Below are 24,687 nucleotides of genomic sequence, written 5' to 3' on the forward strand. Positions count from 1 at the left end.
GTGCAGCTACATAGTAGATGGCTGTGCTCTGAGCCAACTCGTTTGGCCCTTCTATTTGGTTTCTTTCCTGTATAGTCTTACAAGGCAAATCTGCCTGAGGAACTGACATGCTTTAGCAGTTAGCAGTAAGCCCACGTAACATTTGCTAGGTTTGATTTCTGGTTTTGTCTGCATTTTTGTGGTCTCAGTCTGATAGAAGAGTGTAACATCAATGCCCATGCTATCTTGTGTGGTGGGAGCTCCTGCACGCATGCTGCAAGTATCTGGCTGTTCCCACGGTGAGGGGGTATCTCTGGCTCTCCAGCTCCTGTGTAGACTAGGGAAGTGAATCTCGTTCACTTCTCTACAATGTGCTGTGGGCAAGTCAATTTTTATTCTCACTGAAAAGCTTTCACAGTGATAGAGAAGAGTATGTTTACATCGAAGCAGTGTTGGATAATGACCCCTATGCAAGTACGCTTATAGTTAGATGGTAGATGTATTACAATGCACCAAAAATTCCTTATGGCGATTGGTGTTTCTATGGGGAAGAATACACAGTATTTGATTGAATTTTGGCTTGATACATGATGAGTTGATCTTTATCTGGTCTGCAGAAGAGACTAACCAGATGCATGTCTGTAACTGCCGTCACCAGTTCTTCTTATAATAGTAGTTGGGGATACGATTTCCCCGTGTAAAATGTGTTTTGACAGATTGGGTACTGTTGATTCTGTGTCTAATTACAGTTGTCATTAAGCACTAGAACTTTGATTTGAGAAACAATGCAACTCATCTGCCTTTTCTCTAAGCAGAATTGGCTACCTGTAGTGATTAACATGCTTCAGAAAAAGTGAGAGCAGACTGAATCAGCTTGAGAGTTGGCAAATTTGGCGCTGCTGAATGAAGATGCATCTGTTTGAGGTTTGAAAACCTCATCATGAAGATTTTAATCTCTCTTGATGCTTTATGTAACAGCACACCATGTGATCTCAGAATCTGTAGTGTCATCACTGTTCGCCCTTCTTGTTTTTGTTAATCATGACCAACCACAATTAAACTCCTCAAACTTTGAATGGAAGCGAGTGGATAATCTTTAACGGGTGAGGCTTTGTGATTCTTGAAAGTGCTGCAGAGTTCAGGACCTGTGGTTAATAGTGGAATGCTAATGCTAATCTTACGGCTGCCAAGGACTGAGAGGTATTTCTTCCAACCTTCCATCTGGGGGAAACTAATCAGTGGGTACTAAATAGATACATCAATGAAAGTGACACTTCTTCAGAAACAAGGCTTTGACCAAATAACCATGAAAGTGTTATTCTTGGACCTGGAACAGCATCTAAAGAGGTATTTATAAAATTTTTAATTTTTAGATGCTTGATTTACCGGTCTTCCTTTTTTTAAAAAAATGGTTTCTTAAACGAATTTGTTTGAGCAAGTACTTAAAAATGCTTCTCCTAAACCAAGGTGCTTGGCACAAGTTGAAACTATTTCAAACTATTTAAAGCTAGGAGTATCCGATTGGTTGAATGTACTGTGTCATGCAGACATAGTTTTTGTTTACTTATTGTTTTACTTATTCACCGAAAATCTGCATGTCTTGAAATCTCTTTATAATATAGATTGTTTTAGATATTTTAGTAAACTGTTTGCCATTACAGTACTTTTCCTCTTTTCAAAAAAGTTATTACAGTTATTCCAAATCTTAAGTGATGCAGTACTAAACCAAATAATGACAATTTTGACATGATTTGAAATTTATTATCAAGCACATTCATATTTATGTAAATATTTTTCATACATAATATATTTTCTGTCTTGTCATGTGTTTAAAGAACAGCTTAGTTAATCAGTCTTGTTAAATGTTTGGAGAGACATTGAAATAAAACATGGTCTTCTGCATTACATTTGTTAACCTCCCTTTCCATCTAAACAGTATAAAAATGAGGTGGATGGTTTTGATCTGGTTCCTTTCTAGTGTTTAAAAGAAATACCAAGTAACTTGGTGAATGGGAAGAATTATTTTGCTGAGTTAAAAATATCTGATAGTTGGGGGAATGAAAATGCCCTCATTCTTCCTGTTAAAGAGCTGTTGTTCTGTGTACAGAAGGCAAATACCCTTCTGTGGGAGAGAGCACAGAATGTGTTCTTCGTAACTTCTGATCTCTGAACTGGTGCTTTTGTTACACCACAGCCTTAAAATCTAGAAACCTTGCTCATATCATATAAATTTTGATAAATACTAATTATACATATTCACTTGTTACCTTTGTCAAGTTATGTTTGCGGTACTGCCCACGGAGAATAGCTTTCCTCTGTGAATGGTGCCTCTTTAAAGAATATAAATTTATACATTGAAAACTTTTTTAAAAAACTAAGTTCTTCAGCAATCAACAGTTTCTAAAAACATGCTTGAATTTTGAAATGAATGTTAAAAACTACACTAAAATCACCTGTATGCCTAAGGAACCAGTGTAATGGAAATACTTTACGATTTTATATAGAAATCGAAATATAACAACAAAAGGTATGTTGTGCTTGAGTGGCGTGTGTGTACAGCAATGACCTGTGTTCTCATATATTACCGAGCAAGAAAGGTTGTATTGAGAAGATTGGTTTGTGGTAGGAAACAATCTGTTCCACAAAATGTATGATGAAAAAAAGTGTGATGGAGTAGACATGCTTTTTCTTTAACCTTTCTGCATTATTAAGAGGTTTTGCTATAACTGATTTTTACTGATACATATAGCAGCCCAGCGTAGCACCTCTAGTTGTAAACCAAAATCTACATCTGTTAGTTATGTAGAAAATGTGGATGACTTCTCCTGTATTCTTATTCAGCAAGCTACTTCCTGTTTACTTCTCGCTTGCTTTTGTTCCCTCTAGTTTCGTTTACAGAGACGCTGGTTTTGCTCTACTTGTTTTTCTGTGAGTTAAGGCTGGCTGATTGTCACGTCACCATAAATTGCAAATGAAGGAGAAACTTCAACCTCTTGCGCAGCTGTCCTTGGCTATTGTTGCATATGGTTGTATTTGCTTTCCAAAACTGACCCTACTGAATGTGTGGGCCAAATCAAAAGAAGCATTTGGCTTTCTTCAGGTTTGATGTAGAATCTCTTTTTTGAGAGGGAGTGCAGTTGTGTGCAACTTTCTGGAGGGAAGAGGAGTGATTCCCAGGTCAGGCATCTCATTTAAAACTTTCAGGATGCTGATACAGTTGGTGGATCTTTTCCCACTTGCGGTCCTTGGTCAAGGGCAGTTTGCAGGGTACTGAGAAGGGCTTTTACTCTTAATAAAATTAAATACTTTATACTTTTTCATTTAAAGTTTGTGTGCAAGAATGACATCCAAGATCTAGAGTTCAGGCTCTGGAGCTCTGCCAGGGTGCTTTGGAAGAGTGATCCCTAATGTCTGTGTGCTACTGGGGAGCTGTGTAGCACTAAGCAGCTGGAAACTGCGATTATGTAGGTGTGCAGGAGCTCCTGCTTCTCTTGTACTGCAGGCAGTTGGTGGCTGTGTCTGCTTGAGGCCTGGTGTGTATCGGCATTTTTCTGTATTTGTACTGAACAAATGGTGTCGTGGCATGTTCTGTATTTCTTTTTGAAACTTGGTTGGAAATGCAGGTCATGTGAGCCTGGGGCCTGGGGGAACCCACCCAAGTCAGAAGATGCTTCAGGCTCTGGTTATGGCGTCAGCTGGAAGGAAGGAGTGCTGGGTGCACCTGCTAACTCTTGGAATGGTTAAGGTGGGCTGTATTGGTTAAAGGGACAAAAACTTGTGTCTTGTGCTGTTATATTTAGGTCATTCCTATCTGAACTTCAGTAACTTTAGCTGGTTTAAAGCATTAAACAAGGATGTGAAGGGCATCCAGCCTCTACCTGATCTGATATCAAGGTATAGAAAACCAGCTGTATTTGAGCTGGTCCTTCTTACTATTTTTCAAAGGCAGGCTTTAATTCATCATTAGGCAAATACTAAATAGATACATTCTAATATGAAAAAAGAAAACAAAAATCTGACAGCTCCTGAAACCTAGCATTTTCACTATTTAAAGGTAACTTTTTCACTCATCATTCTCAGTCCTTTCAAGGATTTCAAGGATCCTTTCAAGTACCTTGACATCTTTCAGTCTGTCAGTGTAAGTGAATTCCCCCAACCCCAATCTCTGAATCAGTTCAATGGTTGTTTTCTAACTGTTTCAGTTTATCAACAGCATTTTTTAAAATGCCGAATTCTTCAGAAATGGGGCTGAAAAACAGGTTTGGCCAAACTAATTTAAGGCAGGAGCCTATCTCAGTGGCACCGTTGTTACCCTGTGACTCAAACATTCACTTGCAAGTATTTTTGTTTATAGCTGTCATGATTGCTCGGGGTTGAACTGCTGATCGATGTTACTGTCTACCTGCCCAGGGCCTCTAGCAATTAGCAGTAGCTGGGGAGAGTCAGAGAGGAATTCCCCTGTTCTGTACCTTGTGCGGGAGCAGGCAATGCCTTCCTGGACGGGAGGCTGCCTGGGGTGGCTTTTTGGAAGAGCTGACTTGTGCTCTGTGCTTGGTGGGGCACTGCAGCAGTGGTGGAGCTGGAAAAGGGGCTTTAAATCCTGTCCTGCAGCAGGGGTTTTCTCTCCTTCCTTATACCTTGACAGCAGTGTGGCAGCTCACCACTGTTGATGCTGTAGAAGTGGCCACTGGGCATCTGGGCTAACACCCTGCACGAGAATGAGGAAATGTACCCGGGAGCTGTTTTGGATTCCCATGTGTTACTGAGTGGGTTACTCATCTCAGGCTTCTGATGCTGGCGCTGGTTGGGGTTTTTGTGGGGGTTTTGTTTTGAGGTTGTTTGTTTTTTTTTCTAAGCCACAAAGGTTCAAGGTGTTATCTTATTAACAGTGGTTTTCTGGAGGATGAAGTAATTGTTTTCAAGAAGCGTTCGGTTAGTATATACATGAGCTCAGAACTTGTTTTGTACAAAAGACTCTTGGAACAGCTAATGAAACTTATTTTATGTGGCTATCCACCAGAAAACAGGCATCAGAACTCTTAGGGAGTGGACAGGACTGCTTCATAAACAGTATGCCACTCACAAATTTAGCCAACTCTGCATAAAGACTATTACCTAGATATTGAATAGGTATGAAATAACATGCTGTAAGCTTTCCTTTGCAAGTTGTGTATTAAAAGATTAAGATTATCTTCTGCTGTTTGCAAAATGTCTGCCTCAAGGGTGGCTAAATGTCAGCGGTGTCTGTTCTGTGTGGCCACCATGGATCTGACAGTCTCAAGGTACTTGCTAGAAGATGAAGTCCTGCGGAAAATGAGGGCTTTGTACTGGCTGGGGTTCTTTTAGAGGAGCAGTAGGGTACTGAGGAAGGCTGAATCCCAACTGAAGGAGAACCAGGACTTCAGGATATACGGGCCTTCTGTAGATGGTGGGACCTATGCCAGCCATTTTCAGTCTCTGGCCTGGAAGGTGTTCCAGGGACGTGTTCAAAATATGCTGAGCTGGCACATTGTGTTCTGACTGGTCTCTTTGGTTTGCAGTGTGGCAGAATTACAGGAACGAAACGTTGCACTAAAGCGGGTAATACATCTCTAAAGCCATAAGGCACAGTTGGGTCAGATTTGAAATATATTTATCTGTCTTAAGGTAATTTTGAAGTCATTTTTAAGCACACCTCATTTCATAGGCTTATTGTATTTTCCCAGGTTTCTTGCCTTTCTATTTCAGGTCAGTATTGCTTTAAAATTCCTTCCTTCAGTGGGGAGAAGGTAAATGTTTTTTTTATGTGGAGATACTGTTGAGATTTCTGCGGTCGTGAGTCAGCAGGATTTGTGTCTCTTAAGTCACTGAAGCTCTGCCTGGATTAAGAAGCTTGGGAGTACTTTCCCACTCCAGGGTCTAGCTGTACCTGTTTCTTAATGCTGTACCGAGTCAAAGCAGGAGCTTCTCTCATATCCTTGTTTCCACAGGGTGGGGAAAGCACAGCCTGGGCAGGAAATCGTCCAGCAGATGGCTGACTTAAAGGTTGATAAAGAGGAGCAAGACTTTGGGATACACTGCCGTGTGCAATAGGTGTAGTAAATCAGGTCACATTCTTACTGGTTTCTGCAAGTTTCCCCTATGCTTCCTGAATGGTTGGAGGTACATTCTATAACTGCAAGTTTCCATTCAGTTATAAAAATACCTTTAAATACATCAGAGTGAATGCAGCCTGTTTGTCAAAGTGCACTTCTGCTTGGATGGAACAACAGCTCTTGACTTTTCTCTAAATTTTCTAAGTAGTCACCAGATGTTGATAAACTGTGGGTTGAGGTACATCTGAAGTAGAAAGTTTTGACCACTTAAGAAATTAGGAAATATGGTATTACACATACATTAGAGCCAGGGGAGTCATTCACCTACTTGTTAATTGATATTGCTAATACCTTTTGAAGCCATTTGCCAGTGATTGTGAAGAGATTGAAACTGTAGGAGTGTAAATGGACAATTGGATAGAGGTCTGTCATCTTCATATATTTGCCAAGGATGAAAATTGTTGTTGAACTCTGACCTTATTGTCTTTATTCTACTATAATATAACATATTCTACTATATATGTAACATATAGTTACAAGAGTTGCAGTGTTGGGTATTTATTATTATTATTTAACAGAATGTCCTTAAAAAAGGTTCTGCATAATGGGGTGGTAACGAGTGATCTGCCATGTCAAAAGCTGAGCAATGACAGACCTTCATCCTCATTCACAGCAGATTGTATTCCACATCCCGGGCACTCAGTTTCCTGCACTGTGATCTTACCTTACATTTTTTGTCTGTATGCCTGTACTTTTCTCCTTTGATCATCATTGGCTGTTTTTAATCATTTCTGTAGAAGCTGGAATAGGGAACTTCATTCCAGACTTCCTGAAGACCATAGGACAACACTGGTTAATTGTGTGGGTTTTGGCTTTGTTCCTAGCAACTCTGAATTTGTTTCTAGTGTGATATACTTCTGTGGGAAACACAGGCTTAATTTCAAGCATTGAATTGAAAAGTAGCCATTAAAGGGAAAATGATATTCAGTGAGAAGTGTAGGCCAACTGTTATGCCATATAAGTAATTTCTTAATAAGCATGAGTAAATTATTAGCTGATCCAAGATTTTCAATGTAGTTTCAAGGAGAACAATTGGAAAAAGTGGAGGAGGTGGGAAAGAGGAAGGAAGAGATTGACATAATAGGTGTAGGCTTTATGGGGACTGGAGACTGGGGACAAGGGAAATGGAGGGACTTAAGGTCCTCTGTCCCCCTTCCATGGTTAGCACCAGTCAGTGAGATGTATTCCCATTTCATGTTACTTGGAGTGACTTTTCCACAGCCTTAAGGAAACAGAAGATATTAAGAGTTTAAAAAATGATAAAAGATTACCCTGCTCAGTTACAGGTTAAATTAGCTGTTACTTAATTTGATGACTAAATCCAACTGTGTGCTATCAAGGTAGAGTGGGGTGGGTGTCAGCCACTGTCTGAGTCCCTCCTGGGCTGTTGGCCCCCTGGGTCAGAGATACTAGTTAATATAGAGAACTTCAGCTTTCCAAATGCTTGTGGTGTCACTGTGCCAAACCACTTCCTATATTTGCTATGTTTCTTTTGTTATGTTAGGTGTAACTTGAAATGGTCCAGTGACACTGTTTCTTTCCCTCTTTTAATTTTGGAGTACACAGTTGAAAAATCTGTTGTACAGCTAGAACAAGTGGGATTAAATGCTAGTATAAGTAGGTTTTCCTTCTAGGTGTTCTGTTTGGTTTTGAGAAAATCACTGCACATGAAAGCTATGCATAAGAACAGGGAATAAGTTAAATCTAAAATTACTTAAACCAAATTTCACATAAAGGAAAAATGAGTTACAGTTCCATGCTTTGGGTAGTGAAACTTGGGTTGTAACATTTTACCACTGTTCTACATAGGCTGCTTTATGGCAGTAAATGGATGGGGGTTTTTCTCCCCTTCCATCTTGGGGACAGTGTCAGCCTGCAGAGTGATGTTGTGTGTAGCTTTCTGGAGGAAAGAAAAGAAATTCCTGGCTCAGATGTCTCACTTAAAACTTTCAGGGGTGCTAACACAGCTGGTGGATCTTTTCCCACTTCCAGTCCTTGGCCAAGGAAAGTTTATGTAATACTGACAAGGACTTTCACTTTCAATGAAGTTAAATATTTTACACTTACTCATTTTAAGCTTGGATATGAAATTAGGGAAGCCTGTGATTCCCAAACTAGATGTTACTGCAAATATGTAATTCTCTGAGTTTAGGCGGTGTAACATCTGGATGCAATTTCAGGTTTTGAGTTATGATAGATCTCACTTGACTGTGTGAGGAGATCTTGAAACTCAATGGATGTGCACAGAACAGTCCTTCATCCCAGCTGCATTGCTAGATGGTCATCTGTGGATGATCACAGGGAAGGGTATGCCGCATGTCTCTCCCCAAGCATCAAAATTGCTTTAAGATGGTTCCCATTTCTTTGCAGAGCTCTCTCTGATGGGTGGATTATCTCTGTGTTTTTCTATATACGTGTACTTGGTACAGACCTTATGTTTTATTTTGTTAGCATTACAATTGGTAGAATCATTATAATTCTCATTAAAAACAACTGGGGTTGACTTAGCAATTAGTTGCCTGTAAAAGAGAAAGAGGATATCCTCAGAGGGGCCAGTGAGAACCTCTCCTTGTTTGTCTTTTGATCTTACATGGTTACCTTCTTGCTTTTAAATGCAGCTTTGTGTCTCCTGTGCAGAGCACACAGCGTGATATTTCAGTGTGTGCATTGCAATTAGAAGTACTGTCAGGTTATTTCCAGAACCCCAGCAGGGTGTATGTATTCTTTCTGCTGACTATTTATTTAGTTATGCTTGCACATCTGCAAAAAACCCAACTTATTTACAAATATAGCAGTTCATTTCACTAGCATCTTGCATAGCTTTCCCTTTTATCTGTTTTTCATGGGACTAAAACCCAATTCCTAGCAAACCAAATTAGAGTTGCAAATAACTTTACTATGGGGGAGGAAAAGATACATTTAAAGTAGTATCTGGCAGCAAGAGGTTCTTCAATTTAGCAGAAATATGTAAATGGAAATCTGCAGAATTCAAACTAGAAATAAAATATGTGTTAGCCTTTGGAGCTGAGCAGTAAGTTCTCAACCTCTCCAAGTTTTCTTTAAATCAAGATCCTAGCTACAAGTTTTTGGGCTGGAAAAAGATGTTGGCTAGATTCTGTGATCTTTTAGACTATCTGAATGTGATATTTTTTTGGTTGGTTGGTTTGGTTTTGTCCTTAGTCTGTTAAAAAAATAATTATAACTTACGGGGGGGGGGGGGGGGGGGGGGGGGGGGGGGGGGGGGGGAGCGGAAATCACTGGGAAGCTTCTCCAGCCTATTGTGTACCTTTACTGAGAGGAAGAAAGTAAGTCATGGTGTATTGAAATAAATAATTCTTTAAGTCCTTGAAGCCAACTGCAGCCAGAGTTTCCTCTTCAGGTTATTAGCTTGGAGCAGTTTTGCTAAGTTTGATACTGGGGGGATTGCTGTCAGTACACAAATAGTTTTGAATTTATTAATTTTAAGGCAGAATAGTACTTTGCCATTTATTGACCATTTTTAGATGCCAAGTGAAATGTAAAGTCAGATGTCATGTAGAATCTAATTACTGTACTCTTTTCTTTAGTAATTGTTAAAAAAAAAAAAATTAACCTTTCAGTGCTTTAATTTTGTGGTTGAAAACTGTAGCTGAAGTGCACAGGATCTGAGCCTGTCTATAGCGTAAGTTGAAAGTGTGCTGCGACAGAAATTGCTGTTTTCTAGTACAGTTTTTGGTGTGGTCTCTTTGCAACATGGTCAAAAGATGAGATTTATTTTAAGTTCAGGAGATGCTTATCTAGGGCTTTTAATGTTGGCATTTAAAGAGGGCATACATTGACAAAGATACCTGAAAGGTAATTTAAGTGAAAGAATTTAACATGCACACAGAAATATGCCAAACCAAACTTGCGTAGAGACAAAATGGTTCTGTGCTGCAGCTTACTTCATTATGTGCTTAAGATGAAAAGCTCTTTTTTCAAGTGCTTAGCGTGATTATATTGAGATGAGGAAATTTATTTAGTGGGAGAAACAGTGTTTAAGAACTGAAACACTACAAAAGGTGAAGCATGCTAAGAAGTCTTTCACTAGCGTATATGTTTCAACTTAAGCAGTTGATTTACTTGAGCATCAGAGATGCTGGTGAGCTCCTTGTTTAGCAGTATATTGTATTCTGCCCTGCTTGTTTCTCAGTAACCCATCTCAACCCTTTTTCTATTAATTTAAGCAGTTTGTGAACACCAGGCAGACTAAAGTGTGTGATCTGCCGTGTGATGGGACTCTAAATAAATGACCCTCATTCCGTGTCCAGGGCTAACAGCGGGCATGAATTGGTCCAGCCCAGTGCAGACGCGGGGTGGCTTTACAGAAATAAGGAATTCTGCAGCCCTTCTCACCTCTGCTCCCAGGAATGTAAAATTGTAAGCTTTCACAGGAGTCTAATACCATGTAGTATCTGTTAATGAGATATTAAAAGAGAGAAGATTTTGAGTAACATAGTAGTCATCTTGACTCCCTTCTAGTGCTGTGAGAGAAGGTGAGTGAATAAAAACAACATAAGCTGAGTAAAGTGCATGTTGAATGTTATGGTAGAGGGGCCAGGAGGGGAGACAAATTGATGAGCAAGCAAGGGGGGGGGGAAAGGGAGCTTGGAGGATTATTTTCCTTACAGCTTGTGTAGATTGTTTTATATCATACATTTTAAAAAGCAATAGCAAACCCCCAACTTTAAATACAGAGTTCTGTCCATGTTCTTGTCAGGCAGATGATGTGGTGTTGAGGTGAGAACATCACAGATTAGTGTTCTTCCCCCCCTGCCTTTTTGGGGATGAAGTAGTACATGAAAGTACATGTCCTGCTTTTTTTATTTCCTAGATGATTTGAGAGCTTAGAGCTTTCTCAGCCATAAAGGGACGTTTATGTTTTGCTTTTTAATAGGGTGGGCAAAGCAGAACATGCATATTAATATGCAGTCCTACTTACGCAGCTGACAGCTTTCAGTTGAATCATAGCTCTGCTTGTAGGCATCTAAAAATAAATGAATTTGCTAAAAGCCCACTGAAGTTAATGGAAGATGGCTAGAGAGTTTAGTGGGAATTGGATTTAGGATCATACCTGTATCTCTTCTTCACGAAGATACATTAGTATAGATTAGAGGGCAATGTTACTTATTGTTAATTTAGTCTGAAAATCATGTTTTTCTGTCATAAGTGGGATGATGGTGTTTTATAATCACCAGTTGTTATGGCAGCACTGACGATCATCTTGGAATGCATCCATGACTTTATTTTTACATGTACTAATGAAAACACATACAAACGTCTGCTGCCTGACCTGCAACAAAAGCAGGCATTTCAAGGGTACGTCTGTGTGGGCATGTGAGTTTGCTATCTTCCAGGGAGTTATTTTATAAGGACCTAATTAGCAGAGATACAATTTCTCTGGTTTTATATCTACTCTGCCCCATTCAGGTTGAGACCTTTAGGGAACAGAGATTGCCCCTGAGCTTGTGTCCAGCTGCAATTCTGTTAATTTTAAAGTCCTAAGTCCCCTACTGTGAGGAGGAGTCATTTGAGACATTTACTTGATTTTCAAACCCCAGCTCTTCATAAAATACTAATTTAGATCAAGTCTAGGAGAGAAGTTGATACAGATTCCGGTACAGATGATGTGCTTTTGGAGCTGTTTATTAAATGGCTCACTTGGGTCACTGAATATGATTGAGTACCATTGTGTGTAGTATGTCACCTTTGCAAAGAAAGCGGTTAGTTGAAGTCTGTTCACATTGTATGGTTACTGGTGTTTGTCCATCAGGAGATGGGAAGCTGGAGCCTGACACGTATGTTTTCATGTGGTGGTTCTAATTTACTTGCCTGTATTGACTTGCAAATGTAATAGCAAAGGATTTTTTTCAAAAAAACCTTCCTTTAATTTTCAGCCTGTTAGGTGGTATCCTGTGGAGCTTCCCCTGATATCTGAAGATGGCGAGATGAGAGCTGTGCCCTTGCGGGATGTACATCCTATGTACATCCTGTGTGGTACTAGGATAGCAGCTATGATGAGCACTTATTCTTAAATGTCACCTCTCTTGTGAACAGGATTAGTTTGTACTACTCTGCTGGCATTACTGAATGAAAGAATAGTAGACTAGGACAACGTAAATAAACTAAGAAGGATGATGCAGATACGCAAATGCTAAATTTAGCTTTAAGATGATTATTCTGTGCCTCCTGGCTTTCCTGCTTCTCTGGGAGCAACACCTGTGACATATATGTGACTTCCAGTTCTTGGAGAGGTTTGCTGTAGAGAATTGAAGAGGTTTTTGACTTTATTTTTGTGCATTAAAGTAACGTAATGCCTTATGAAAGTGCAGGTCTAGCAGATAGTGGTTTTAGAGGCTGGCCCTTTCTTGTGGAGGTGTTTTGTGGTGGTCAAGCTCAGCCTTGGGTCTCCTCCTAAACTCTACTGGTAGACAGGATCACTTGGACTGGCTGTGACTGTAGTGGCTGTGTTTGATGACACATGAAAGCATAACATTTCTTGATAAATACACCACAGTTATGTGGGATAATTTTTTCCTGCATTATTAGTGCACATGCTGCAACTTTTAAGACCTTAAGTGCTGGATGACAATATAAAAATCAGCAAATACGCATTTTCCCTGTTATTGTACAAGAGTATTAGCTGGGTTGCTAGAAGTCCGAAGGTTTGGCAGTGTGTGCTTTTTGTGGATGATCGGATGGCTGAATATTTTTTCATAAATGGTTTTAGGGACTAATAAGGCCTGTGTAAAGGATGAAGAGAGATCGCTGCTGCTTTAGCAGATCTGTAGGAGTCTGAAACAAGTTTTATCTGCAGGTGCATTTGTCAGTGCGTGTGCATCCCGCACAGGCGAAGCTGTCCGGTAACGGGTTTCATTCTCCGGGGCTGAGATGTGTGTAGGGGCGGTGGATCCCGCCGCGGGAGCCGGCACCGTCTCTGCCGGCGGGGCTGCCCCGGTGCGGCGGGGCCCGGCCGGCCCTGCCCTGCGCCGATAGGTGGCGCTGTCGGCGCGGCGACGGGCGGCCCCTGGGCGGCGCGGGCCGCGCTCCCGCCGGCGGCGGCTGGCAGCGCGCTGGGCTCCCCCGCCGCTCCCCAGCTCCTTCGGCTGCGGCTGCTGTTACTACTATTATTATTAATAATAATTATTATTATTGTTTTCATTCGCCGTCAGCGATTGCTGGTGGAAATCCACGGTGAGCCGTGCGTCGGCACCCCGTGTGCCGGGGTTTCGCCGGGGGGGGAGGGGGGAGGAGGGGGCAGAGCCGCCCCCCCCCCCCACGCGTGCGGGGTCGTCCCGCGTGGGCGCTGCGGGGCGGCCAGGGCGCTGCCGGCCCGGGGGGGGGGGGGGGGGGCGGGCGGGGCGAGCGCGCTTAATGAGATGCGATGAAGCGGGGGGCGGAGCCCGAGCGGCGGCGCAGCCAATGGGCGGCGGCGGCGCCGCATAAATTATGGGGGGGCCGGGATGGCCAGGTTTTGTGCGGCGCGGCGGAGCGCTGACCTCGGAGCTGGCCGAGCGCAGCCCCGCGCCCCGCAGGGTCCCGCCGCCGCCCCGCCGCCCGGCGGAGCTGCCCCGCCGCCCGCGTACACGCACACGTCCGGCAAGAGGGAGACCAGATTTCTGCGGGGAGCCTTTCTGGCCGTGATTGCATGAATGCCCAATGTTGTAGACCAGTGGCAATGGATCTAGGAGTTTATCAACTAAGACATTTCTCAATTTCCTTCTTATCGTCCTTGCTGGGCACCGACAACTCGTCCCTGAGGCTCGACAGTAGGTAAATAAGTGTTGTGTCCGAGGGGCTCTGCCGGCGCGGCGGCGGCGGGGCAGGTGAACGCCGGGCTGACTCCTTTGTCCGGGGGAGCCGCAGCGGCGGCACCGGGCGCCCGCCTCGCCTCGTCTCCCCGCCCCGGAGGGGCTGCCCTCCCCGGCGCGGAGCGCGGCTGCCGCAGCCTGCAGTTAAGCTCGGTCTTTGTGGTCTGCTGGGGGGCAAAATGTCGGGATATTTGATCCGGCTGCGGGCGGGGGGCTCGGGGCGGCTTCACAGGTTGCTTTACTGCAGTGGAGCATCCCGGTGAGGCGGCGGCGGCAGGGCAGCGTGAGGATGACTTTCTCAGCCAACTGGCTACCAATGCCCGCGTCTCTTGTCTCTTAAATAATTCAGCCGCCGCTAATGTAATATTTTTTTTCTCTCTCTTTCTTTCTCTCTTTTGCAGCTCCTCTGGTGCAAGCGTGGTAGCTATCGACAACAAAATCGAGCAAGCGATGGTACGTACCGATTGGGGCATAAAACCGTGGTGATGTTTGAAGCGGTAAACAATATGGGGATGCGGCTGGTTTACCCGTGCGCGGACGCGTTTTGGTAGCGGGGCCGGGGAGAGGGAGGGGGAGGCACGGCTCCGGTTCTGGGGGCTTTTTTTCTGGTGGTTGTTGTTTTATCGATCAAAGGCTTCCTGCGGGGAGGAATGCGCACTTCTCTCTATCGATGCCGGAGAGGGAATGACGGCATCGTTTTTGGCTCCTGCCTCCCCAACCGATTGATCCCAGCTCCGTGCGGCGGGGGAGGGGCGCTGCTGGGGCAGACAGCGGCATTTGTGTGTGTGTAGGGTGTTACACACACACGCCCACCCCCCAAAGCGGGGGTGTTTTGGGGTGCTTTTCGCTTTTTTTTTTTTTTTAAACTCCTAGCGCATCCCGCTTCTGCCAAACGAGCGCATCCCCCGCGGACTGCAGCCGGGCATCCTCCGCCGCTGCGCCCTTCTCCCGGCGGCCGGCACGGGCGTCGCGCTGCCCGGAGCCGGCGGGTCCCCCTCGGGGCCGCCGCGGCCGCCGGCCCGGTCCCCGCCCTGCCCCCGGCGCGGTCCCGCCGCGCTGCGCCTGGGGCCCGGCCGCCCTTTGTTACTGGAGCGGTGCCTGGAGCCGTTCTCACGGGAGCCTCTGCCGACTGTTGCTAGGCAAACTCCGAGCCTTTAACTCCCGGCTATAAATAACTCGGACGCTCATTGGCCGGGGCGCGCTCTGACGTCATCCACGGCCGCGCACGGCCGGCGGGAGGGAGGGAAATGCGGCAACCTGCGCTGAGAACTGGCTGCAGCCGGTGCGCGGGGGGCGGGGCCGGGCGCGGGGCGGGGCCTTGCCGCGCGCCGGGGGCGGAGCCCACCGCCCTCCCCGGGCCCGCACGTGTGCGGCGGCTTGTGACCGGCCCCCGGTTCCGGTGGGGCTCGGTGGGGCTCGCTGGGGCCGGCCCGGCGCCCTCCGCCGCGGGCCGGGGCCGTGTCCCTCGCGGGGGGGACCTGCCGCACCGCGCCCCGGCAGAGCCGGGCGGCGCCGGCCCCCGCCAGCGCGGGTCGCCTGCGGGGCTGCTCTCCTAACGCTCCAGCTCTCTGCTGCCTTTCAGGATCTGGTAAAGAGTCACTTGATGTACGCGGTAAGGGAGGAAGTGGAGGTCCTCAAAGAGCAAATCAAAGAGCTGATAGAGAAGAACTCCCAGCTGGAGCAAGAAAACACTCTGCTAAAAACACTGGCCAGCCCGGAGCAGCTTGCCCAGTTCCAAGCACAGCTGCAGACTGGTTCCCCGCCTTCCTCTTCCCAGTCACAAGGGACAACACAGCAGCCTGCTCAGCCGGCATCACAGGGGTCAGGGCCTTCAGCATAGTTCAGGATGTCGTTGCCATCATGATTGCTGGCCTCTGGACTGCCCAGAGCAAGAAGGACTAGCGGGAATCCGCCACAGCCACCCTTCATCCATTTCAGTGCACATTGCAACTCAGACTGAGGACTCCATGCCCTGTACACATCAGGAGAGGCTTCTCTCCCTCCCCGTGTTATGCACTCATCTGTCTCTCTCTCTTCCCTCCCTCCCCCCTTTGGCTTGAAGGAGTCTTTGTTCTTAGGTTGACTGAATAAAATAAACTTCTTCCAGAGAATTAGCACAAGTACACTGGGGACTTGAGCAGCTTCTGCAAATGGCTGAGAAACGAAGCTGCATGCCTGAATTTTTTTGTTTGTTTGTTTTTAAACCTTCTGCTCATCCAGTGACATAACTGATACAAGTGCTTTTCGAGCTTGGAAATATGAGGAAACAGACTGGAGTAAAAAGTGATGGTTCAATCCCCCATAGTGCACTGAGGTTCCAAAGTGAGGACTGGTGCATAGGATCGAAGAGGGAGAGGGAGAAAGGTAAATTCAGTGTTTTAACATTTAATTGTCACCTGAAACCTTAAGTGCAAATACTTGCACCGTTTTTTGAAGCAGTGGACAGGTGCATAAAGCTGTATTATATATAGAAAGCAGGTAGGTGACGTACAGTTGGGTCATAGGATAATTACAATGAAGGTTATTTGCCTACTGTATATTTGTGTATTTAGTGTAATTACTTTGTAAAATAGAAAACTGTAACTATTTAGGTTGTACAGATTGAAGTTTAGTTGTTTCATTGGCTGATCTGAAGAAGTTTGGAAAGTTGTTTTTTTTATGCTACATAAATAAGAATGCACCTACGCAACTGTTCAGAATTTGGCAGATTTATGCTGTTTGTGTAACTTCTGAAGTTCCCTGGCTGCTGATTATCTTGAAGTAAATCTTTGTTCATTGTAGTTTGGTTCAAGACAGGAAAAACCACTCCAAAAATTATCAAACCCTGCTAGCAAAGAATTTAAAAAAAAAAAAAAAATTGGATTTCCCAGTATGGATTTTTTTGCATATGATCTGTATAGTAGTATGCATATGTTTTTGTGCATGTTCTCTAAACAGTTGTAACACGTCAATGTATTTAACTGTTGCACTTGTCAACTTTCAATAAAGCATACAATGTTGATAAATCACTGTATACTGTACTAATGTTAACTGCAGTCACTGTCAACATGTTGCAATGCAGTTTTACATAAGCAGAGAGGTCAGGAGAAGGTCCAGGCTTCAGAGGTGTAGTTTCAGCTAAAAATGCATCTCCTGCTTTCCACAGTGTTCTTAGAAACACAGTGAACATGAAGCCAAACGAAGGAGGTGGGAATAGGGGGCCTGACTAAGCAAAGCTCCTTGTTTTGCTCTGATCGTGTGCAGGCAGGACTGTTGAGTGCCTTCTGTATGTGGAGTAGCAGATAAGCAGGAGTCAGGCATCTGCTTGTATGATCAGCTATGAACGTATAAATCTCGTGCAACGGTTGTTCCGTGGCAGCACACTGCACCCGTGCCTGAGCGTGGGTCACCCCGTGCTGGCAGGAGCTCCGATACCCTGAATTCAGGGTGACTGAGGCAGCAAGCATTACGGCTTCCCCGGCAGTGCAAACGTGAGCGACCTGCCCTCCTCTCAAACTGCCAGGCTGAAACCTCGGCATCCAAGAATTTCTCACTTTCACTCCCACAGCTTTTTATCTTGATTATTTGATACTTTTGTGAGTTAAAATTGTCTGAACTTGGCTTGCAGTATTAATTCTGCCTTCTAAAATTGTTGAGAAGAATTTCCAATTCTGTGTGAAGATAAAAACTTTCCCTTTGGTTTGAAAGAAGTATTTTGTTCGTCTTTAGTTATGATGATTAAAATACAACTGAATCTAAACCTACCGATTTCTAGGTGAATGACTAGATACAGCGTGATTGATAGGCTATAACCGGGGGAGCAAAGGAATTTGCAGTTTTGCAGTGGATCGTGTTAGCTAGTGCTGAGCATGTGAATCTTGTATACTTAAAAGAGTATTCCCGGTTAATGAGGGAGAATGGTCAGTGCGTTGAGTGGTAGGACAGTTCTTTGACCTTGAAAGCATTGTCCTAAAATTTGAATACAAAGAATTAATTTGGCTTAAAACATAAGGGTTAATTGCAGAGGTGTGTGTTGTTTGTTTTTTTTTTTAATAGGGTCTTATATGACTGCGTATTCCATATAATGAAAATCAGGAGATACCATTCTCGTGGAATCTCATGTTATTGAGAGTAATCGGGTGTAGCAGAGGGAGCAAGAAGGCTGAGGCTTCAGAGGCAGAACAGATCATCTTTTTGTGTGATTTATAGCTAAATTCTTGCTTTTGGGTACTCATCATACGGCAGTTCAGGCGTTGCTTAGTTGTATCACGGCATGAGTAGTTGCATTACCTTTATTGGGACTAGTATATCAAAGTGCATGCGTGAGTGTGTCTCTGTGGGAGTGTGAACTTTAATTCGTAGTTTGTGTTCTTGAGATTTCAGTCTATAATTTGAGAATGTTCTTAATGAGGAAACGCCAGAGAGAAATGCGAGATGCTTTTTTTCATGGATTAAGCTAAAATTAGAAATTGATGATAGCCTTTGTGGCAGAACAGCACTGGAATTATTTGGATCTGACAAAAGGAATGCTAATTTTGGTGCTTTTTAAATGGCTTAATTGTCTCCAGTTGCCTTTCTATTCTGAATGTCTCTTTAGCACTTCCAGGCTGTAACATTGAGTATATAAAAAAGTCAATCTCAACATGCAGAGCCGCTTTTTCACCCACTTCACTTACCAAAATTTGCAAGGAATTACTTTTTTTTTGTTTAAGAAAGAAATTAACCTCTGCTTTTATTTCTTTCACGAAGAGCCTGAGCATATCCTAAATCCAAGATATTTTTTTTAACTGTTCTTTAATACAGTATTTGGAAGTCTGAAAGTTTGGTTAGGTAATCAACAATTTTAGTACCTTGTGCTTCAATGCTGACAAATACGATAATTTACTCTCAGTTTTAAAACTTCAGTACCTATAGAGCTTTTTTTTGTAGCTGTTTATTAATCGCTAAAGTTAGGCAGAGCAGTGTTTTGCTGCTGAATTGATTTTAGCAATAGCGCTATCAAAACTGCAGCCTCTCTGTGAAACAGATTCAAATCAACTAAAATTGCACTTGAGACCCAAATAAAAAGTGTTTCAGTCGATGGTGTTGTAATGCTTCTGGAATTAATTGTTTTGATTTTTATTTTTATTCTAGAACAAATAATTTTTCAGAGCACTTTAAATCAAAGCTTATCAATAGTTAAGAGCGTAACCTTTTTCCACCAGAATTTTTCTTTGTATGAGCTCTGAGTTGCTCAGGTTTACATCCACAGTGAGAATAACGTAATCTGTCTTTTATTTGCCAGGCTCTTTATTCTCTGCCTATCTCCAACTCAGTAACTCTTCAGGCTATATTCAAGCTGTTTGTCATTTAACTTGTTGACAATTAGCTGCACACTTGCTTTATTTTTAACAGCAATATGATAAACTCATCTAAGCCAATTATCGTAGAGAGCAAGTTGCTATTTTTTACCTCTTGTGGCTTTTTTTTTTTTTTTTTGGTTAAACCAATCATTTTTGACAAATAATTCTAAGGCAAGTCCAGATTGTCCAGATTCTGGGGGCTCTGTAAATACTTGGGGAAGAGAAATATGCTTCAATAACATTGATCTGGAGATCACCCAGACAAAACCTCCCAGCAGCAGTGGAGTAAATGCAGTGCCTTAAGAGATCCCTCTCCCTAATTCTCATGGAATAAATCCATGCCTGGGAGGCAGCTTCCCATCTTTCAGCTGGAGAAAGAACCCAGCAAGGCTATTTGGGAATTACCACCCTTGATTTCTGTAGCTACAGTGAATGTATTTATCTCAATACAAAGAATGTTAATTATTATTTATTCCTTGTAGGGTGAAATAGCAGTACTCGAGCTCGCTGACTGAAGGCATGCTTGTTTAGCTTAATATATGCCATTCACAAAACCTCTTGTTAAACATGCTGAGTACTTTAGTAACAGTTCACATCTTACCAGACACTGCGTTATTTCTTGCCTTTCTCCTCTCTCTTTGGGATTATGCGTTCTGACTTTCTGGCAAGTTTGCTGCTGGGCTGAGCCTGAAACAAGTTACAATTCCAAGTGCCTGAACTGGAATTCAGCCTAATTCCATCCATTGCTGGTCAGTGTAACTTCAGATGTATGAAACCGAATGGAGGATAGTTGCTGGAGGCAGCTCCTGGGAAGTCTGGAAAGAACGTAGGCATTTGAAATGCTTGTTTGAGGATACTCTGAAAAACACCTGCTACTGGCCTGGTCCTTTTCCTGCGATGAGTAAGCAGACTCCTCTGACTGCATTTAGTATGTGCTGAGCTAGGCCAACAAACGCCGTGTCTGAAAATCCCATGGCAAGGAGTTTCCAGCAGACACTGGCAACTGCCCTCCTGAATCGGGGTCCAGTTTCCAACAGGAACAAAGCCAGGCTCAGCAATGAAGTTAAAAGCCAAACCATGAATAAACCAACTTCCTTACATTGTAAATACGCTGGAAAAGGGCAGCGGTTCAAAAACGAAAATGAGCAAAACTGCAATGACTTTCCTTGCAGCTAAGTGCCTGTTGGTGGTTGTTCATCGAGGTGCCCCCGGGAGGGTTGTGCTGCACCAAGAGGCAAAGAGCTTGGGTGGGACATGGCCAAGAGGCCTCCAAAAGGCAGCACAACGGGAATTTGGGTACTGTGTAACAGCCAGCTGAGAAAAGGGAAAACAGTTCTCAAAAGCCTTGTTCTAGAGCTAAGCCAGGTTCTTAGGTCATCCTGAAGCTTAACTTTGATGCTTCAGCTGGATTGGGTGGGGGTGGTTTTTCAGTGATGCGTATGTGGTGATGCATATTGGATGTGGTTCAAGCTGTCACGAGAAAGTGGCTAGTCAGAAAAAAGAAAAAAAAGAAAAAAAAAAAAGGTTATCCTAGCACTCCAGCCTTCTAGTTTGGGTGGACTGAGAGCTCTGTTAAAAGTTCTCCCTCTTTGAAGGTCTAAAGGCACCGTAAAATGGTGAAAGGTTGAGATCTGGCCAGTGCAAGCTCGGGGCAAACCCACCTGAATCTTGGAAGAAACAAAAGGGCAGTGGTTAAAATTTGTCAGCCTTTAAAAAACAAAGTCAAGAAGAACAAACCTTTATGGCCTTCATGGGAAAGCAGATCTGTTGTTCATCAGGGAGTATGGGAAGGGAGGGAGACGAGCTTATTTGTGGATTATTTGAATTACTGTCAGCTGCTTTCCAGTCCAACATACATTCAGGATCTCTAGGAGCTGGAAGCTGGGGATCTGTGCTGAGCTCTCAGATCTCCCTCAAAAATCGTGTTTAAAGTAGCTGCCTGCATTATGCTCCCACGGAGGCTGCGGTAAATGGTCATTCTTCCTTCCATTAGTTTTATTACTGAGAACCAGCCTGTTCTGCCTCTCTGCTGCTGCTTTAATCGAAGCTTTGCTACCAGATAGCCATCAGAAAAGACATCTGCAATTCAATTAGATATGTGCTTAAACTCACAATCTCTGTGAAACTGGCCGCTGCCAGAACAGAGTGCCCTCCACGCTGTGGGCTTGCTGGTGCTGCAGCCTGCAGGGCTCTGCTCAGCCCTTCTGCCTCCTGCCACCGGCTCATCCTCCCTCCTGCCTTGCTGGCTCTGCTTACAGATGCTTGAAATGAGGGCCCGTTCCTCATCAGAGGCTGGTAGGAGTGTACTACTTCTTCCTTGCAAAGCAGGAGAGAAGCTAGAAACTTGGCACCACTCAGGAGCCACAAAATCTGCTTTATGACTTACTGAAAGTGGTTGCTGCAGTGTAGCGTCTTTCTGCCTCGGGAAGTAGGATGAAGAAGCTCCAAAGGTGCTCCAGGGGTAAATTACTGTGCTTTTTGCATGGGTGTGAAAGCATGATGAATTGGTAGGAATGTCCATACCAAAAGGAATTGGATGGCTTTATTTTCACTGATTTTAATTTAGTCTCCAGTGCTGTAAATGCATATTCCCTGGTGCTGGCTGCTCCAGGGCCACTCTTCCTGCTCGTAGTGACCTTCTGAGGTGACTGAGGCAAGGCCCAAACACCTCCTGCTTGGGCCAGACCGCCAAGAGGAACAACTCTTTGGAAATATTTGCGTGACCCCAGAGGTAAAGGTGACCTCCAAGTGATGTCAGGTTGATCCCTACCACATACCACAACCATACCATTTGTTTAAAAATGCTGCAGACGGATGTTGCAAAGTGCTTCAGCGGTTTGCTTAAAGCATTTCTAAGAACCAATTATAAAGGCTTGCAAATCACAAATGAAAGCAGTCAGAAGGGAGGTTTGCGTGGGCTTCTTTGTAGAAAAGATGCAGTTGACAAAATCACCAAACCCAAAGAGAAGTGAAAAAAGGTGAGTGCGGGGAGTGGATGTGGCTTGCAGCTCACGGCAGGTTTCCGTGCCTTCAGGGAGCAGCAGCCCTCGCTGATAGAGAGGCAGATTTAATGCTTACCTGGCACAGGAGAAAAGCAAATGGGGATCAGAACGGTGCAGCTGAGTATAGCCTTGATGGGTTGGGGTGCTGTACCTGTCTGTGTCCCCTGAGCGCAGGATTTAGCAAAGCCTTGCTAAGTGCCCTGCAGCCATGGGCTTTCTCCATCTGCTGTTCACAAGGGATCCACCCCAGCAGTGATGATGAAAGCACTTGAGGTCTGTCACAGGGAGGTGAGAAGAGGCTGGAAGTGCCAGTGCTCATAGGCAGTGCAGGGAAAAGTCCCCTAGCCCATCTCCCAGTCTCCATCAGCTTCAACTTAAAATCCTGGGAGCAGTGGTGGGATCAAGTTCAGTCATGCTCTTAATGAACAGCAGCTCCCCTTTAATGGGCTCATGCAGAGGATCTGAGCCAGGACAGCCTGTTTGCTCAGGAGGCAATTACTCCTATTTACTACTTAAGTGCCATAAATGCACTTGGGCTTTCTAAGGAGCAGCAGTAGCTGTGTTGCCAGGGCATGTGGAGCAAACCGAAGCAGCTCCAGCCAACAATAGGATACAGACAGATCAGGGCTGGGGGTGCTCCAGTAGGTCTAGGACAGAGGGAGATGATGGGGGAGGCAGCATTCTGACGTGGCCTGTTGGATGCCAATGCCTCCGTTGGACATGTCAGAGCTAGGCAGTGATTTTATTCCAGCCCCGGGCTGCTTGGGGTGGCCTTGGTAGCCAGAGAGGTCTGGGAGCAGGTACAAGTGCCAAGCTGCTGAGATGAATCTCATGCAGAGCAGGGGAAATCAGAAGAGGCTTGAAGAGGCTTTCTTTTCCCCACCCTCACAATGTTGATGTTCTTAATGTAGCTTTAATAAATGAAGTGAAATCTTATGGGGGAAGGAAAGTAACATGGGCCCCTATCTGTCTTAAAGGGTTTCCAGCAAGGAGGTTTGGGGCTATTTTTCTGCTGGAGCATCCTCAACGCCTGCAGTGCTTAAACTTGCTCCTGGACACTCTGGGTTTTTGGCAGAACAGATGTATGTGCACAGACCACCCCACCCCACCCCCCAGGCCGTCTATGCTGAGCCTGCTGGATCAGGAGGCAGAGGGCCTGTGACACCAAGTGACATCGGATGGCAGCTTTCAGCCAGCCATCGCCCACCCACCATTCCCTGGAGGAGCTGTGGTACTCCTCGCGAGGGTTAATGCCCCCGGTGAGTGCTGGGGCACATAGGGCAGGGCGAGGGCTGCACCCCGGCACCCTGTAGCCCAGGGAAAATGTTCCAGTTTTCCATGGTGCTCTTATTTCATTTCAGCGTGGCTGCTTGCAGTCAAGCCTGGAGGTAAAATCAACCCACGCCACAACTCTGTTCGCATTTCAACCTACGGCTTCAGTGGCAAATGCCCCTTTCTTTAAAAAGCGTTCCTTTCTGGGGATGTGAAAATACAGGTATCAGTTATTAGTAATTCAGAGAGGAAAAAGTTATCCTATCAACAGTCTGTTGTTTACAGGAGGGTCAGATCCTTTGCCTTTTCTCAAGATAAATTTCAGGTGGGCATTTTAGCTAATCAAGAAGAATAAGCAAAAACCCCCAACCCAAAGTAATGTAAAAAAGCAAGGGCAATTCTGCACACAGTAATTTTTTGGTGGTTTTGGTCGTGAAAATCTTACCCCAGTCCATCCTAGGGGGAGAAAAGAGTTCTTCCAGCACAGCCTGGCAGTTCATTGCCATTCCAGCTCCTACCTGACCAAGCGTGTGCTGCAGCACACAGGGCACGAAGGGAAAACACGCTGCTTAGTGAGGTGTCTGGCATAAAAATGCTGCACCCCGATACTGGAACGGCACCTGCCAACTTGTCCCTTAAAAGCTGTTGCCAAAGTACTGCCCCAAAAACTGCAGAGATGTTCTTAAGGGGAGGGGTTTCTGTTAGAGATCAAGCCTGTTGCTGAGGTCATGGGACCTCCTAGTGTGAGCATGATTGTATTTTAGCAGTGGCTATTCCTGCCAATCTGTACAGTGTAAGTACTGTGGTAGTGGTATTGCTACACTGAAGGTGATGCTTTCTGCTTGGGATAAACTGAGCAACTCGGTGTGTTATCCCTCCGGAACGGCCTTGCCTGGGCTATCAGTGGGGACTGACCCAGCCCGCCTAGCCCAGCACATCTGAGTAGCCATGGCCACCAGCAGATACATGAGGGAAGGTGTGGACCTGTCCTTGTCCCGAAGCATCTTTTCACCTTCCAGCAGCCAACAACTCGGGGACTTTCCAAACTGGAGGATGCAGCTGGATGCCCATGTTTTAGGGTTACGTTTGGACATGTCCTGCAGACACATGTTTAAATTCATTTCCATCTTTCGCTCGCTCTGCAAGAGCA

At 44.6% G+C, this 24,687-nt stretch overlaps 1 protein-coding gene across 7 annotated transcripts in view; it reads left to right on the top strand.

Moving 5' to 3' along the window:
• Positions 1-16,947, top strand: part of TSC22D1 (TSC22 domain family member 1) — a 96,173-nt gene extending 79,226 nt beyond the window's left edge. For 2 of the 7 annotated variants that reach the window (XM_040583952.1, XM_040583951.1), the window contains 2 exons: positions 14,344-14,395; positions 15,525-16,947. In XM_040583952.1, coding sequence (XP_040439886.1) covers positions 14,344-14,395; positions 15,525-15,782 — 310 coding nt within the window. In that variant the 3' untranslated portion in view covers positions 15,783-16,947. The other 5 variants (XM_040583955.1, XM_040583953.1, XM_040583957.1 and 2 more) reach the window with 5 other exon arrangements.
• Positions 16,948-24,687: the final 7,740 nt, after the last annotated feature.

This window comes from Falco naumanni, chromosome 2 (assembly GCF_017639655.2).
Source record: "Falco naumanni isolate bFalNau1 chromosome 2, bFalNau1.pat, whole genome shotgun sequence".
Classification (NCBI taxonomy): domain Eukaryota; kingdom Metazoa; phylum Chordata; class Aves; order Falconiformes; family Falconidae; genus Falco; species Falco naumanni.